The 16,677-nt window shown below is 46.2% G+C and overlaps 1 protein-coding gene across 1 annotated transcript in view; it reads right to left on the reverse strand.

Moving 5' to 3' along the window:
- The window catches only part of XYLT1 (xylosyltransferase 1), a 355,532-nt gene that overhangs the window by 43,820 nt on the left and 295,035 nt on the right, over window positions 1-16,677 (reverse strand). Inside the window, exon 6 of the mRNA XM_055409561.2 lies at window positions 8,555-8,635. Coding sequence (XP_055265536.2) covers window positions 8,555-8,635 — 81 coding nt within the window. The remainder of the gene's footprint in view (window positions 1-8,554; window positions 8,636-16,677) is intronic.

A 16,677-nucleotide genomic window follows, 5' to 3' on the forward strand; every position in this document is an offset into this window, starting at 1 on the left:
ACAGGCATATGGAGGACACTTCAGGGCTAAGGAGAAACCCTCTATGTTCTGAAAAGCAATGTCATTTCAGCACCAAGGACAGAAACCCAGTGCCTCCACAGTGAGTCTCCTGTGATGGCCTTGGTTGTGGTGGCAGATGTGACAAGCTTCACGTGCACTCTGATTCTGTCTGAGAACCACAAATACAAAACCCTCCCATCTTTCCAAGGCACAAGTCAGTGAGGCTTCAGGTCATTAAGTTCCTAAATTGGCAGCTCCATGAGGGATCCACTGGCCATTTCTCACATGCCAGCATGGGTTATGCCCTTTCCTGACCTGGGCTGGAGTCATCTGTCAGTCCCTACTCTGCAGTAGTTGGAAGAGCAAAAGAGTTTGGGTCATTTGCTCCTTCAGCAGCTCTCCAAGTCTATCTGCTGAGAATATGGTTGTAAATGAGATGGACATGAGCCCTGTCCTTCTCTCTCTTCTAGAATGAGAGGTAAATCAATAATATTTATCATTTATTAAGCACTTACTACTTTCTAAGTCCTATTCCTTGCACTTAATATATATTCTTTCATTTAGTCTTCATCACAATCCTATGAGAGTTTATTTTATAGGTGAAGGAACAAAGATACAGAGAGGTTAAGTCATTTTCCCCAGGCTACACACCTGGTCAGTGCTAAGGGAGGGATTCAAACCCTGCAGTCAGGCTCTGGATTCCACACTCTTCACCACAAAGCTGTAAAACTGCTCTAATGAATAAGTAAGTAGTCACAAAGAGCTACAAGATACATGAACATATAATTAGACATTTGTGATAAGTGTTATACAGGAAAACAGAGTGCAATGACAGAAAATAAAGACACAGGGACTTAATTAGTGAAGATTGTTGGGAAAGATTTTGCTGAGGAGGCGACACTGACAAGAAGGATGAGAAGGAATCAGTCATCTGAAGAGCTGTGGGGAAGAGCTCTATGGGAGACAGAAATAGCGTGTGCAGGAGCCCAAATGAGTGAAGAGAAGCTAAAGTGGTGGCAGTCAGAGCTACAGGGAGAAGCTCAGCTTCCCCACCTCACGTAAGAGGAGACCAGCCGCAGGAGAGGCAGGTCTGACCTGACTGGCAGAAGGAACATGTCATCCATAAGAATATGTGGCTTGAACATGGTGGGAAACTCCACGATGGACACACTTAGGGAGTCAGTATAGCACAGTGGCTCAGAGTCTAGACCCTGGAACCAGACCACCTGCATTCAAGTCTGTTTCCCCATTCCCAAGCTGTATGTTGTTTGATCTCTCTAGCCTCAGTGTTTCCATGTAGAAAATGGGCATGATAATAACTGTACTTATATCATGGGATTGTTGTGAGAATTGAAAGAATTAAATATCTATAAGGCATTTAGGACTGTCTCTGGCACACAGTAAACCCTATATTACATACACTCTGGGTGAAGAAACTTGACTTGAGTTTCATATTCAGGAATGAAAGAAAAACCAGCCTAAGCGGAAATGCAAAGTCAGGGCCCAAATCCTGGAACCAAGGACCCCAGGTTGGGTGACCCATGCTCTTTATAGCACTCAGAGCCTGAATCAGCTTGTGCCTCTGAGAGTCTAAAGGTCCACTGAGGACTAACTGATTTTCCCTATTTTAGATTTCACACAAATTTAAAAACAATATCTACTATATTACATTCTAATTATAAAAGTAATGTAGGCCTCCCTAGGCATGGAACATAAAAATAAAGCAAAAAAGGAAATAAAAAAAAGCGTACTCTTTATCTCAGAGACGACACTGCACAAACTTTCCTTCTAGTCTTCGGTCTAACTTCGACATGTATTGTTTCAAAAAAAGAAAAGCTCTAAAGTTGACCTCAAAACTCATGACGAGGCCCACAGAGCTGTGTACACAGCTTTGCGCGGGAGCCTGTGTGATGCTGAGCTTTATTTTGATATGGCTGCCATAACTGGATTAAATAAAATGAACGTGCAAACAGTGATAAACTCACCAGTCGGGTTTAAGAAAAGAGAGAGGGGAATGCAATCTGCTCTCCCCATTGGAGATGAGATATTAATTATCTCCTCACATCAATCATGGCGCTACAAGACAGATGCGGAGAGAGTTCTTCTCCTGATAAGCAAGTTGGCACCAATGGGCCTCCTGAAAGCAGATTTGCTTGGAGGAGGTTCCTGGCCAGGTTCTCGATGGATTTGCCAACTCTTGGTTAAACAGTTGCCTGTTTATACATCAAGGGAGCTTTGGGCCTGAAGATTAGTTCAATGTCAGAGAGAAGAGCTGGCGAATCTGCTCAGCTGCCATTCTGATGGCAGCGGGGGACCACCGCTTCTGGCAGGTGGATCCCAGGCCTGGGAACAGAAGGAAACTTGTTTATGCCACGTGTGACCTGAGAGCTGGGACCCCTCCTAGCTTCCTTCTGGTCTAGGCTTCTTACATTTGAAATGCTAGTTCTTTCTCTAAGAATTGTAAAAAGTGTTTCTAAAATGTTAATCATGTGGACACACACCATCTTTAAGGTTTTCTTCAGCACTGTCCCCATCGCCACTACCATCATCACCACCGTCATCAACTTAATATGCATTACTAACTATTCTGAGAGCTTATCCACATATCCCCTCATTTAATTCTTGCAGCAGTTCTAGGAGGGTGGTTTTATTATCATTCTTCCCATTTTGCAGATAAAGAATCTGAAGCACAAGTGATTGATTTAACTTACCCAGGGTCACACACCTGATGAGTGCTTAGCATGTGAACCCTGGCAGTCTGGTTCCAGAACCTGGATTCTTAACAGCTATGCCTTAGGCTTTACAAAGTCTGTATGGGACTGCTCTCAATATTTTTTTTCTAAACCAACTTTAGATAGCTTCAACTGTTCTTCTATTTTTAAACTTAATCTTTTTCTAAGCATAATATCTGTGATGTACTGGATTAATTATATAAATTTTTGTTGATTCACATAAACTCAATACAACTTCTCCCATGACACTCCTTCATGAACTCCCCAGATAATCTCACATATCACTGGTGGATCATGAACGCAATTTAGGAGAGGCTGACTCTAGAAAGTAGGGGATGGGTGGATTTTCCTCCCTTGTTCATTTAAAAAATAATTCTGCTTAAAATCAATAGAATTTTGCCCTTTCTGCTGCACACCCTAAGAACTCAAAGTAACAGGTCCTCTTAGATGTAGTCACTAAAATGGGATGTTAACAGTCAGACCAAACCAGGCTCTAATAGCAGCTGTGTGGAACCTGGAGCAAGTTAAAGTGATTTTGCAAGCCTCAGTTGCACTCATCTCTGAAATGGGTAACAAACTCAAAAGCACCTGACTAGATGCTTCCTGTGGTCTGTGAGGCTACTCAGTCCTCCACAATCCCCACATCACTGGATCTTATGTGATCCAGACAATCCCCCCATGTGTGGATCTTATAAAGATGAGGACATGGAGGAATGGAGAATTGAAGCCATTTGTCAGGGTCCCCTGGCTATCACACACTGAGGTGGCATTTTGACACAGGTGTCTGGACTCCAGGGCCCATGCTCTTACCAATACTCCACACAATGCCCCAAGACTGAGCACTGGGACCCTGGTGACCTTGAATTATTTGAGCACTTAGACCAACCAAGGCCAAGAAAGTCCCAGAAACTCTATTCTGGCTGAGGGAAATAAATTTTTCTTTCCATCTCCCTGTAAGGGGCCCCACACTCTGAGACTTGATCAGACTATCAGGATCTGGGGGAACTTCTCTGATGATCTGAGCAGAAACCAGGAGTTCTGGGATGTTTGCCAAGACCTGCTAATTCAGGGCACCTGCTTCTACTAGCCCTGCAGAGATTATCTGGGAAAATTATAACTGCACTACATGTCTTTCAATATATCTAGCGACTTCATTTTTGGAGAAAAACAAGAAAATACACTACAAGTGAACACTACACTCTCCTTCAAAGAAAATACACTACAAGTGAACACTACACTCTCCTTCATTTAATTATAGGAACAGTCAGAACCAATTGGGTAGCTATTAAAATACTAGTTTGCCTTTATGCCATCTCTTCACAGCGGGAGCTGGAAGTCCAAATTGACTGCTAAAGACTGGAGTTAGGGACAGAAGGTCAAAACTGCTATTAGAAACCACGTGGAATTAAAAACTGAGGCACCCCATGGACTCTTTTGTATCTCACGGCTTGCTTTTGTCCCTCTCCATCTTTCTGTCTTTTAGACTCTGCTTCTGTCACGCTGTCTTTCAGTAGGGCTGGTCCTGAAGCATGGAACATCAGAATGGGAGGGCATTTGTAGATCATCTCATTCAACCACGGTGTTTGTCCAACACAGTGAAGCCCAGAGAAGCAGAGTGGCTGCTCCGAAGCCACCCAGCATATTAGAAGACAGCAGGACCCGAACACAGACAGGCTGCATCATGCAGGATTCTGAGTCTGGGCTCTGGGGAAACATTCATCTAGGCCTGAGTCCTAGCCCTGCTCTCGCTGTGTGAGCTTAAGCAAGTTACTTCACTTCTCTGAGCCTCAGTTTCCTCATCAGTAAAATGAGGCTAATATGTTGAGAAGGGTCACCACCTGAAGCCAGAATATTAAACCAGCGCCAAGGGAAAGAGAACTAATGGAAGTACCGCTCAGTCATGTCTGACTCTTTGCGACCCCATGGACTGTAGCCTGCCAGGCTCTGCCGTCCATGCGATTTTCCAGGCAAGAATGCTGGAATAGGCTGCCATTCTTTCTCCAAAGTTAAAGGGTAAGGGTGTTCAAAAGGAACAAACTTCCAGCTATAAAATAAATACGGTCAAGGGCTGTAATGTATAACACGGTGATCACAGTTAATAATACCATATTGCATATTTGAAATTTGCTATGATCTTAAAAGTTCTTATCATGAGAAAAATCTGTAACTATGGGTGGTAATGGATATTAACTAGACATATTGTGGTGGTGATTTTACAATATATGCATATATTGAATGCTATGGCTCAGAAAACAGAAAATCTGCCTGCAATGGAGGAGACCCAGTTTCAATCCCTGGGTTGGGAAGCTCCCCTGGAGAAGGAAATGACAACCCAGTTCAGTATTCTTGCCTGGAGAATTCCATGGACAGAGGAGCCTGGTGGGCTACAGTCCATGGGGTCAGAAAGGGCTGGACACAACTGAGCAGCAAACACATTCACTTTCATACCTGAAACTAATATGTCAGTTATACCTCAATTAAAAAAAAAATTTCTGCTAGTGAACTACTTGACGTGCTGTGTTTAATTTTATTTTAACCCTCTCCAGACCAATAAGAAATAATTTTTAAAAGAACTAACAGAGTCTGGGCTTGACGATATCATTTGAGCTGCTTGATTCAGCTATGGCCAAAGTCAGATACTAATGTTTTAGTTGAATCATCCAATAACTTCCTTTACCCTTTAATCAAGTTTAAGCTGAGTTTCTGTCATTTCCCACCAAGAAAAGAGCTTTTCCTAACACACAATCAGTGCAGAACCAGAGCCAAGCCTTGCCCAGGGTGCCCCTGTAGGTGACACAAGGGAAGATGCGCATGACTAGGCTTCTTCCTACAGCAGGGAGGCCTCAGCTGCCAAAGAGGAGACAGTGGCGGCTGATGACTCATTTTACTATTAAACCCTTAATTCATCTAAGTGAGTGAATCCTGGCTGAGGACTCATGCATGAGTTTTGGAACTTGTGAGCTCTTCTGTCCAGAAAGCCTTGGGTTTTAGGGTTTTAGAGGGAGGTGCAAGCAATATCTCCTGAGCCTGAGTCATTATCCTGCCCTGTATCCTGCTGTGCCATTTGGGTACCACCTGTCAACTCTGGAGGCACATCAACTGGACAAGACATACTCACAAAACCCAAAGGCACAACGCTGGCCTGTACATCGTCTATTTATTTCTCCTGCATGCAGTATTTCAGTCTGATGTTTATCATCAATGACACCACCACCACCGTCACCATCCTAGGGCATTTATGATGTGCTGAATGCTTTACACACGGCATCTCATTCGATCCTTCCAGTGATCTCATGAGTACAAGTCCACTAATATTTCCATCGTACAGATAAGGGAATAGGCTCAGAGAGGTTAAGTCACCAGTCCAATGTAACACAGCCAGGACATGGTAGATCAGGACTCCAACCCAGGAGGTATGACTCCCGAAATTCACAGTCTTAACCTCTGTGCCATACCCAGTTCTTAGCACAGTGCCTGGAAATAGCAGACAGAGAATAAATGCTGAGCAGGCTAAAACAGCAATACTAGGGTAGATGTGATTTAGACACAAGTTTATCAACTTACAGTGGATTTTTTTTTTTTTTCTCATGAAGTAACTTTGCAGAAACCATGTATTATAAGTTATCTGGAAGGGAAGAAGGGTCTTCATTCTCTATCTAAGGGTGGTGAACCAAAATCCGGGCTAGCTCTGGTAACTTACCACCTCCATGGAGTCTGAGTGACTATAAAAATAAAGTTGGATACTGTGTGAAAAGGGCCCAGCAGAGTGACAGGCACTTAGCAGGAACACAATACACTATATGGCTATAATTCTTCTTTATCCACCCAGGCTTGTCCAGCTTAGTGGCCAAAACATGCTATACTAATCTGTGCTCATTTACAGAGCATCTTCAAGTCTGGGGGTTGCTATTAAATGTAAAGAATGCAGACTGTCAGTTGGACAAGACAGATCTATAAACAGATAGTTGGATGAAGTCAAAGTCAAAATAAAGGAAAGTGATGCAACCCAAGGATTTGGGGATTACTTCTTGAAAACTTGGGAAATGGAGCCCACTGCTTGCCTCTGTCTCTCCCTGCTGTGGATATCTGGGCAAAGTGGATCACAGAGCCAGCCAAAATCACACGTCCAGCAGTAGTGGTGAAGAATACTGACAGCAGAGATGGACAAAGTGACAGGCCAATGGGGCCAGGTCGGGGAGAGGGCAGCAAGGACTGCAGGGTCCTGTAGAACACAGGCTTTGTCTAAGACAAGAATATAACCTTCATGAGAAAATTCAGGCACAGAGTAAGTGGACATTTAAGTGGATCTTTTAAGATGAGCTGGAAATATTGCTATTTTTTTAATGGGGCTATTAATTTCCAAATGAAGCACCTGAATTAAACAGAACAAAACCAGCACCAAGGCCAAACAGAACACATTAACATGCTAAAATTATCCCATGAACTGTCAGATTAAGTTCTGAGATCAATGCTAGAAAAAGGTTCTAAGATGGCAAAGCCCTATGGTTGATTCATGTTGATGTATGTCAGAAACAAACATAACACTGTAATGCAATTATCCTCCAATTAAAAATAAATAAGCCTTTTAAAAAAGCTGGCAGAGTGATCCTGAGCGAGTTTGTAATGGTTTTTTCTGTCTAGATGGCGAAGCGGATCATGTGATCTCTCCTACAGAGGGCGCTCAAGACTGTAGCCCTTCTAGCAGATCTCTGGCCACAGAGATTTAGACTCCACTCAAAGGGAATTCAACCCTGAATGTTCATTGGAAGGACTAGTGCTGAAGCTGACCCTCCAATACTTCGGCCACCTGATGCGAAGAGCTGACTCACTAGAAAAGACCCTGATGCTGGAAAGATGGAAGGCAGGAGGAGAAGGGGATGACAGAGGAGGAGATGGTTGGGTGGCATCACCGACTCGATGGACATGAGTTTGAGCAAGCTTCAGGAGCTGGTGATGGACAGGGAGGCCTGGCGCGCTGCAGTCCATGGGGTCGCAGAGAGTCTGACAGGTCTGAGCGACTGAACAACAGCAAGGGGGGACTGTAGTGATGCTGTTTGGCTTTGCTCAGTTTAAGTGAGCGAGGGACAGAGGATTCTGCCTCCTCCAATCCCTGCCCACAACTTAGACAGCAAGAGTGAGGCAATGGTGAAGGCACAGGGCTGGAAGTCGGTTTCCTTGCCTCCAACTCCCTGCTTGGGTGAGCCTCTTTCCTGCTTGAAAGTAAATTCCGTGAGAGTGAGGATTTTATCTCATTCACCTCTAGAAGGGTGCCTGGCACATGCTTGGCACCATGTGAATATTTGCCGAATGACTGGCAAACCAAATGTGTGATCTGGGGACATCATGAACTTGAACTATGGGCCTCAATCTTCCTCCCAATAAAATGAGTATAAAATGATTACCCTACTTTCCTCAGAGGACTGCCATAATGAGAACACGGGCTCATGAAAATGCTTATATGACATGATGAGACACATTCGCTGTTTTCTCTGTTTCTGGCTGGCAGGAGAGACCACTTCAGATTCTGCACAGGAAGGGCCAAGGCCCAGCCGTGCCATGCCTCTCTCCCGCCCTCGACTTATTCTGGCTGCATCAAACCACCCGAGAAGGAAGCCCCCAGGTGATGACTCAGATTTCATTTCTCTTTTGCACAAGGGTAGAGGGAAGATCACGGAGAAGGCAATGGCAAGCCACTCCAGTACTCTTGCCTGGAAAATCCCATGGATGGAGGAGCCTGGTGGGCTGCCGTCTATGGGGTCGCACAGAGTCGGACACGACTGAAGTGACTTAGCAGCAGCAGCAGCAGAGGGAAGATATACTACCTTGCATTGTCCCGGCCATGCGACTTCAAGAAATTCATGTCTCGGTATCGGGAGAGAAATGCCACCAGCTGGTCATTTGTCCTGTGGAAGCAAACCAAGAGGAAAGTCAGAGCCCTCCAGAGACCATGGACACTTGTGACTGGCTCCCTTCTTTCTCACAGCAACCACATCCCCTCCTTCACTTATACCTCGCAGGTGCATGAAGCATCTTCTTTCATGTGCCTCCATCACTGAGTTTACCAAAGTATGCTAAAATGGACTGTTTGTATGCTTGTCTCCTACACACTCCAATATGCTGTGAACGCCTTGAGAATTAGCATAGTGTCTTACTTGTTTTGGAATCCCCAGGACCCAACACTGGGATTGGCAAACAGTGAGACGTCAGTGAATACCTCGTACTCACTGTGCCTGGCTATGGTTTTTCCAATAGTCATGTATGGATGTAAGAGTTGAACTATAAAGAAAGCTGAGCACCGAAGAATTGATGCTTTTGAACAGTGGTGTTGGAGAAGATTCTTGAGAGTCCCTTGGAATGCAAGGAGATCCAACCAGTCCATCCTAAAGGAAATCAACCCTGTATATTCATTGGAAGGACTGATGCTGAAGCTGAAACTCCAACACTTTGGCCACCTGATGAGAAGAGCTGACTCTTTGGAGAAGACTCTGATGCTGGGAAAGATTGAAGACAGGAGGAGAAGGGGATGACAGAGGATGAGATGGTTGGATGGCATCATGGACTCAATGGACATGTGTTTGAGTAAACTCCGGGAGTTGGTGATGGACAGGGAGGCCTGTCAGTCTGTGCTGCAGTCTATGGGGTTGCAAAGAGTCAGACACGACTAAATGATTGAACTGAACTGAACTGGGCCTGGGAAATTCTGCCCCACTTCTTTCTATGTCTGATCTTGTCATCCAGATTTCTTTTCAAATGTCACCTCATCAGAAAGGCTGTTTTTAGCCCCCCAACGTAAAGCAGCACCCACTCCCCTTCACTTAACATATCACTCTATTTACATATGATCTCATCACCATCCAAAAGGGCTAAATTCGCTTACATTAGGATGTGAGCTCCATGAGGACAGAACCTAATCAAACTCGCTCATCACCGGCACATAGTAGGAGGTACAGTAATCACAGTAGGAGGAACAGCAATGTTTGCTGGATGAGTGGATGACTAAAGGTGAGCTGAGTTTAAAGCGATGCCTTCAAATGCACTTTGAGAAACAAATGCATCAATGAACAAATGAATGCTAAATCCTCCTGAACCCCTGGGCTACTGATTGAGAGAGCTTTAAGAAATATGAAGCGCAATACAAACAGGTGACATCGTCCCCAGCATTGTTATCCCAAATTCATCTCCATCAATCTCGGCACTAGCAGTGTAGTCACAGCTAATCAGCTTGTGCATACAGCTGTGACAGTATTTTAAAAGGCAGTCACACGGGTCTCCATCTGCCAGAAACACAGTCGCCTCTTACGCTGAATAAACCCAAACAGGTAAATGGTGCTGAAGTGACAGCTCCTTTATCATCAGGCTTCTCTGCTGGGGTGGGGGGGCAGTTTACTTAGAAGGAAAGGGTTAACCATCGTTTCAAATTGGGAGAACAGGTGAAGATGCATCTCTGGGAAGAGAAAGGAGGCTAGAACTTTGTGGGGGGTGGGGGCAGGTGGGTGCCTCAGAAAGCGATGCCTGCATCTGGAAGCAGAAAGGGCTGGAGATAGATCTCAGCTCCACTCCTGACCCGGTTGTGTGTCCTAGGGTAAGTCATTCAACCTCTGAGTGATGACAGCCTTCACCTGGCTGCCCTGCACAAAGTATATATACATGCTGATGGATAACTGGGTGCATGAAGGACATACAGTAGGTGCACAATAAATGCAAGGTGGTCTGCTCTTGGCCTCTCACCAGCCTGTCGGGGCTGCCCCCAGCTATCCCTCCCTCTCTCATTCCCCTGCATCACCAGAAGTCGCGCCACGCCAAGCCCCTGCTCTCTGATTGGCCAACTCCTGTTGCCCAACTCATAATTCCAGCGGAGGGGGGACAGAGCAGTTAAGAGATGCTGCAGCAGAACCAAGCACTGCCGACAGCGGTCTCAGTGTGGAAATCAACCACTTCAAAACCGGCCGTTCTAGTGGCTGGCGGGCGCCAGAAAAACCCCGCGTGCCTGCAGCAAGGTAAATCCACATGGGCACAGACGCAGACAGCTTAGCCCTGCGGATACGCACACACAGGGGTGAAGCCTGGGGACGTAGACAAAAGGCCCAGCCCACGTGTCCATGCCCACATGGAGCATCTCCGCAGGCGGGCAGAGTGAAGCCCAGGCGTGCCTCACGCCCAGTGATGGGAAGCGGTGGGCAGAAGGCCTCTTGAAGGTCCTGGAGAGGTGGAAACTAAACGAGCCTGGAAAGGAAGTTAAGCAACCTCTCTCTCCAAATCACAGAGGCCCGTTCCAGCTCCGTGGCTTAGCAGTGCCTGTTTACCAACCCCCTCGCCACTCTCCGCGACAGTTCATTATTGTCCTCCCGATGAATACAGGGACAAGTTAACCTCTGAATGGGTCCCTGGCAGCAGGAATAATAAACATGGGCCTCTCAGTGGCCTCAGTGGGAGGATTGGAGGGGCCGGGCCGGGGCTCCCGCGGCCCTCTCGCGGAGCCTTAAGCCTCCCAGGATCAGCGGCTGAGGCTCCATTTGGCAGCCCCAGAAAGCGCCTTTCAGGGCCCCGAGCTGGGGCCATTTTCACATTTACCGCTTCACCGCGTCCCCATCTGACAGGGATGAATAGGCATTTAGCGAATTTACTTAGCGATGCTTCCACATGAAATCATCTCAAAAGATGACATCTTCAGGGAGGGAGGGTGGATGGGGAGGGGGCTGCGGATTCCAGGTCCAGAGCTTGTGGGCAAAGCCGATTTTCAAGCACAGTGCTGGGTCCTGGCTTGGCTGGACGGAAGGTTACCCGGCCACACCACTGCTTGGGTGAAGAGCCTGCCCTGCATGCTAAATAAAACCCGTGGCCTGAGCCCTTCTGCAGTGACCAGGCTGGGGACCAGGTTTCCCTATTGTGGCTTTCAGATGCCTGTTGATAATAGCCCACATAATATTTAGTTCCCTCTGGATAATTAACAGCTTGGCATTGGCTGTCATTTTACCCACTCCCCAGCTCTCACCCCTTCACAAGCACTTCTCACTCCTCCTTTCTGGTGAAGTCATTTGCCAAGTGGTCTGTGCAGCTCATCAACGTGTGGCTGTCTCCTCCCCAATTTCTTTCCACCTTTTGGAAGACACTTCTCGCATTCATGGTGGGGACCCTGGGGCCCATTACTAAAGCTTTTGGAGCTACTGGGACATCTTTATGGAAATATGTAAGTAAATATATATGACAAATAATTTATTTTAATAAATACATTTGTTTTAATGTAAACAAATCTATTGGAACCATCTGGAAACCTTGCTTGAAAGGAACAAATAAACACATGAATAGTAAAATAAGCTCCTGAAGCACCATCATTTACGGAATATCCACCATGACCTGGGCCCCCAAGGCAGACTTTTGCTACAATTTATTACGTTTAATGTTCACAAAAGAGTCTCTAAAATGTGTTTCATTCCCATTTACAGATGGACAATTGAGACTCAAAGAAAACGCCCATTTACTGAACAGTGCAGAACTGGGATTAGAACCTGGTTCCAAATGCAGAGTTCCAGTTCTTTGATACTAGATGGCATCTACAAATAAATGGATGGATGAGTGAATGAATTAGTGTGTGAATGAGGGAATGAATCCCATCTCAGGCACAAGAGAAAACTCAAGTGTTCCAAAGTCTCCTCATTCAGAGCCTGGTCTTGGGACCAGTAGCATCGGCCCACTGCTGTAAGACATGCCCTACCTCAGCTCCACCCAAGACCCACTGAGTTAAAATGTGCCTTTTAACAAGACTCCCAGGTGATGTGTGTGCCCTTTAAAGTTTAGGAAGCGCTGCTTTAAGCTGAGCATGAATATTGGTAGTTAATTCTCTTCCTCTTTCCTTCATCTTCTCCCTATGGTCTCTTCTTGAGAGCCCAGACTTCAGGCAAGTTACTTTCATCTCCATAAGCCTCAGGTGTTGGGAGTATTAAATAAAATAAAGCATGTAAAATGCGTGCGGTAGCATCCAGCCCATATAAGCCTTTTGATAAAGGTTAACTGCTGTTTAATAGTATTATTACTGCCATCGTGAGCATCGTGAGCTTGACATTTTGAACTGGGGATAGCAGTACAGACCCATCCGGAATTGAACCTAGAAGGCTTTCTGAGCGTCATACCCATGAATGTTCTGCAGAGCGTGGTTTGGGAAATGCCCCACAGGAGGGAACCTGTCCACAGTCTCCCAGCTGGTGGCAGAGTTAGGAACTGGCCCCCAGGCGTCACCGCACTGTCCTGTGTGTCTGATATGCATATGTTCTGGGCGTGAAGACACACAGGAGGAAGGGGTATAACTCTCAGGTCCACGGGCGCCCAGTCCAGTCCCAGGCCAGACTGTCTGCTGGCAGTGTGTGGCAGGGTGAGCAGGGATGGGGCCTGCCCTGTCTCACCTGGAAGGAGCCCAACACAGAGCTAACTGCCCACCTCTGGGTCCCTCCTACCCACCGGGCTGTACCCAGCACCACTCGCACGACACAGACGCTAAGCTCCTGCCACCAGGTACTCATGCTTGCTGGTGAGGCTGACGGTGCTAAGGCAAAGCTCAGCACAAAGTATCGTGAATGTCAGGATTCAGGATTTCAAACCACTGATGCTGCCATGTATACCCAGACCCCAGAGGGCTATGGATTTAGCCCTCCTGTTTGCAGTAGGTGGGCCATATGTGGAACAGAAATATGGCTGGGGGCAGTGGATGGAGGCCTGTGGAACAGAGGAAGCTGAGGACTAAAGCGCCTTCAGTCTGAGCTCAGAATATACTCCATTATTTCCCTAACTTCTTCCACGAGTGTATCATCTGTACAGTTATTTCCTATGGCTGTTCAATTTAAATTCCACCTTAGCATTACTGTATGCAACCATATTTGTGGTAGTGGATGTACCTTTTTATTTTAATATTTTAAAATATTTAAAATTTATTTTAAATTCTAAATTGTGGCAAAACACACGTAACATGAAATTTGCCATCTTAACCATTTTCAGTTTGTACAGTTTGGTTGTCTTAAGAACTCACATGCTGCTGTGCAAATATCGCCACCATCCATCTCCAGAACTCTTTTCGTCTTGCAGAACTGAAACTGAATCTATTAAACAACAACTCCTCACTCCCCCCTCTGCCCCTGGCCACCATCCTTCTGTCTCTGTGAATACTCAGAATGGTCAGACTCTAGGACATCACATAAATGGGATCATACAGTATTTATCTTTTTGTGACTGACTTCTTTCACACAGCAGTATCCTCGAGGTTCATCCATGTGGTTACATGGGTCAGAATGTCTATCCTTTATAAGGGTAAATAATATTCCATTCGGATGTATTAGTTTTATGTTTTCTCCTAATATATGAAAAGCAATAATGATGCCTTGTCTGTATTCTTCCTAAAGCAACTGGGCCACCAAAGGCATATGGAGAGTGGGCATCTATCCTGGGGTGCCCAGAACTGAAGGGGTGCCCAGGACACAGAATTTTTCATTTTAAAATCAGACAGTTCTGGGCAAATCAAGACAAGTTTGTGACCCCAGGCACATAGATCGGCCGAGGGCTGTGTGACCCTAGGAGAAATGTCATCTTCCATCCTTCTAAGAGGAGCCGAAGAGTACAGAAAACCACGGTAGTGGGAAGGTTAATTGTAACCATTTCCTGTGCTTTAAAACTTATAACTATGAAACTTAGGCTACAGCAAGATAGAGAATGAAATAACAGCAGAGGTAAAAACAGTGTCTAACACTTGTGCTTAGTCACTCAATCATGTCCGACCCTTTTGCAATCCCATGGACTGTAGCCCACCAGGCTCCTCTGTCCATGGGATTCTTTAAGGCAGGAACACTGCAGTGGGTTGCCATGCCCTCCTCCAGGATCTAACGCTTGAGTGCCTACTGTGTGGATCAGACACTGTTCTAAGCACTTTGCACCTATTAACCCACTTATGGCTCATGATGACCGTATGAAGTAGATGCTGTAGTGTTTACATGTATTTTTAATTACAGAGATGGGAACATGCACGTACGTGATTTTTTGATGTAATGATGTGTCATGTTCTGTCTAATCAACACACACAGGAAGACTTCATTCTCTCAGTGGCTGCACAGACTCCTATGGAGCAGGCATGGCCAATCCCCTAGTGATGGACACTTAGGTTGTTTTCTCACCCACCTCCTCCCATACAGGTATTGCTCCTATGAACATCGTCACACATTCATCTTTCCACTTGTGGGTAAGATTCTGTAGGATTAAATTCCCAGTTGTGGAACTGTTCATGAGGACATGGCTGGCGCTCACATCATTACATAGGAACCAAGCCAGCTGCCACCAGCGATGCAGAGGAAGAAGGAAATTGTGAAGGGGATGGAGCAGGGGAGGCTGGTGGTCTTCTTCAGCAGGCTGGCCAGGTTTCCCCAAGGTACCAACAACCAGTGGGACCCAAATGAACCTTTTGTCAAGCAGCAAGAGGTGTGGGGGTGCTGCAGAAAATGCCAGGGCTATGGGATGAGAGTCATGAGGCCAGCAGGCATTGGGTCTAATTCTGTTCTGTTCCTCCAGGACCTGACACACAGTAGGTACTCAACAGTTATTCACTGGCACGTTTAACAAGCACCCGAGGGGAGCACCAGCCATCATGGCTCACAGATGCAGCTGCCGAGCCCAGCACAGTGCCTGCCCCTCAGGAAGGGTTCAGCCCACGGAGGCAGACAGCACGATGTTCACTTTGTGCCTTTGCTTGTTCTGTTCCCTCTGCCAGGAATGCTGTTCCCTATGCCTCTGATCTGGGGGAGATGCTGGGCAGTGAGAAAACAGTTCATAATAACAATGCGGAAAACATGCCTTTTGTTGCCTGCAACGTGCTAAATGCTCCTCCTCCTCCTCCTCCTTTCCACAGTAACCCCATCAAGTGGGTACTAGTTTATATGTGAATGAAGTGGGACACAGATTTAAGTTTGGCCAAAGTCTTAAAAGAGGTGAAGCAGGGGTTCAGACCTCATCACCCAAGTTCAGAGGGCAGAACTCTTTTCAATCAAATTTTCCTGTGGTAAATAGGCTGCAGAAATGTGCTCCATTTCTTTATAAAGAGCCAGGAAACTGCAGCCATCTTCTGAAGCCCCCTACTTCGTTCCAAGGGGACCTCTCTCATGCATTTGTTGCACGTCAGGAATTGACACAGATAAAGCCTTCTGTCCAGGGTGTGGGCCTTTCTGAGGCTCTTGTCTACAATCTGAGCCCAGCCACCTGATCCTTCTCACTGCACCCCATCTCAGGAATGGACTTAGACTCTTTTATCCATAAGGCTTTTGAACTGTGGTGTTGGAGAAGACTCTTGAGAGTCCCTTGGACTGCAAGGAGATCCAAGCAGTCCATCCTAAAGGAGATCAGTCCTGGGTGTTCACTGGAAGGACTGATGTTGAAGCTGAAACTCCAATACTTTGGCCACCTGATGCGAAGAGCTGACTCATTTGAAAAGACCCTGATGCTGGGAGGGATTGGCGGCAGAAGAACAAGGGGACGACAGAGGATGAGATGGTTGGATGGGTTTGGGTGGACTCTGGGAGTTGGTGATGGACAGGGAGGTTTGGCGTGCTGCAGTTCACGGGGTTGCAAAGAGTCAGACATGACTGAGCGACTGAACTGAACTGATCCATAAGGCTTATTTCTTTGGGGGTGGAGGAGAGATACTGCCATCACTTTCCTTGACTTTCCAGATGGTTCACGCTTGAACCTTCCTGAAGTCTTCTTGCCTGCTAAGAACTCTCTCAAGAAGGCTAGAACTCCAGAACAACTAGAGGAAAGGCCAAGTTCAGGGTTCTCTGAAAGAGGCAAGGGCAAAGGCAGCTGGAGATAAGAGAAAGCAACAGATGCTTTGATTGCAGTGGGTTTCCACTGCAAAGACATGAGTACTGGACTTCCCTGGGGGTACAGTGGATGAGAATCCGCCTGCCCCTGTAAGGGA

This window comes from Moschus berezovskii, chromosome 27 (genome assembly GCF_049115385.1).
Source record: "Moschus berezovskii isolate FMDL1 chromosome 27, NW_MosBer_1.0, whole genome shotgun sequence".
In the NCBI taxonomy this organism is placed as follows: domain Eukaryota; kingdom Metazoa; phylum Chordata; class Mammalia; order Artiodactyla; family Moschidae; genus Moschus; species Moschus berezovskii.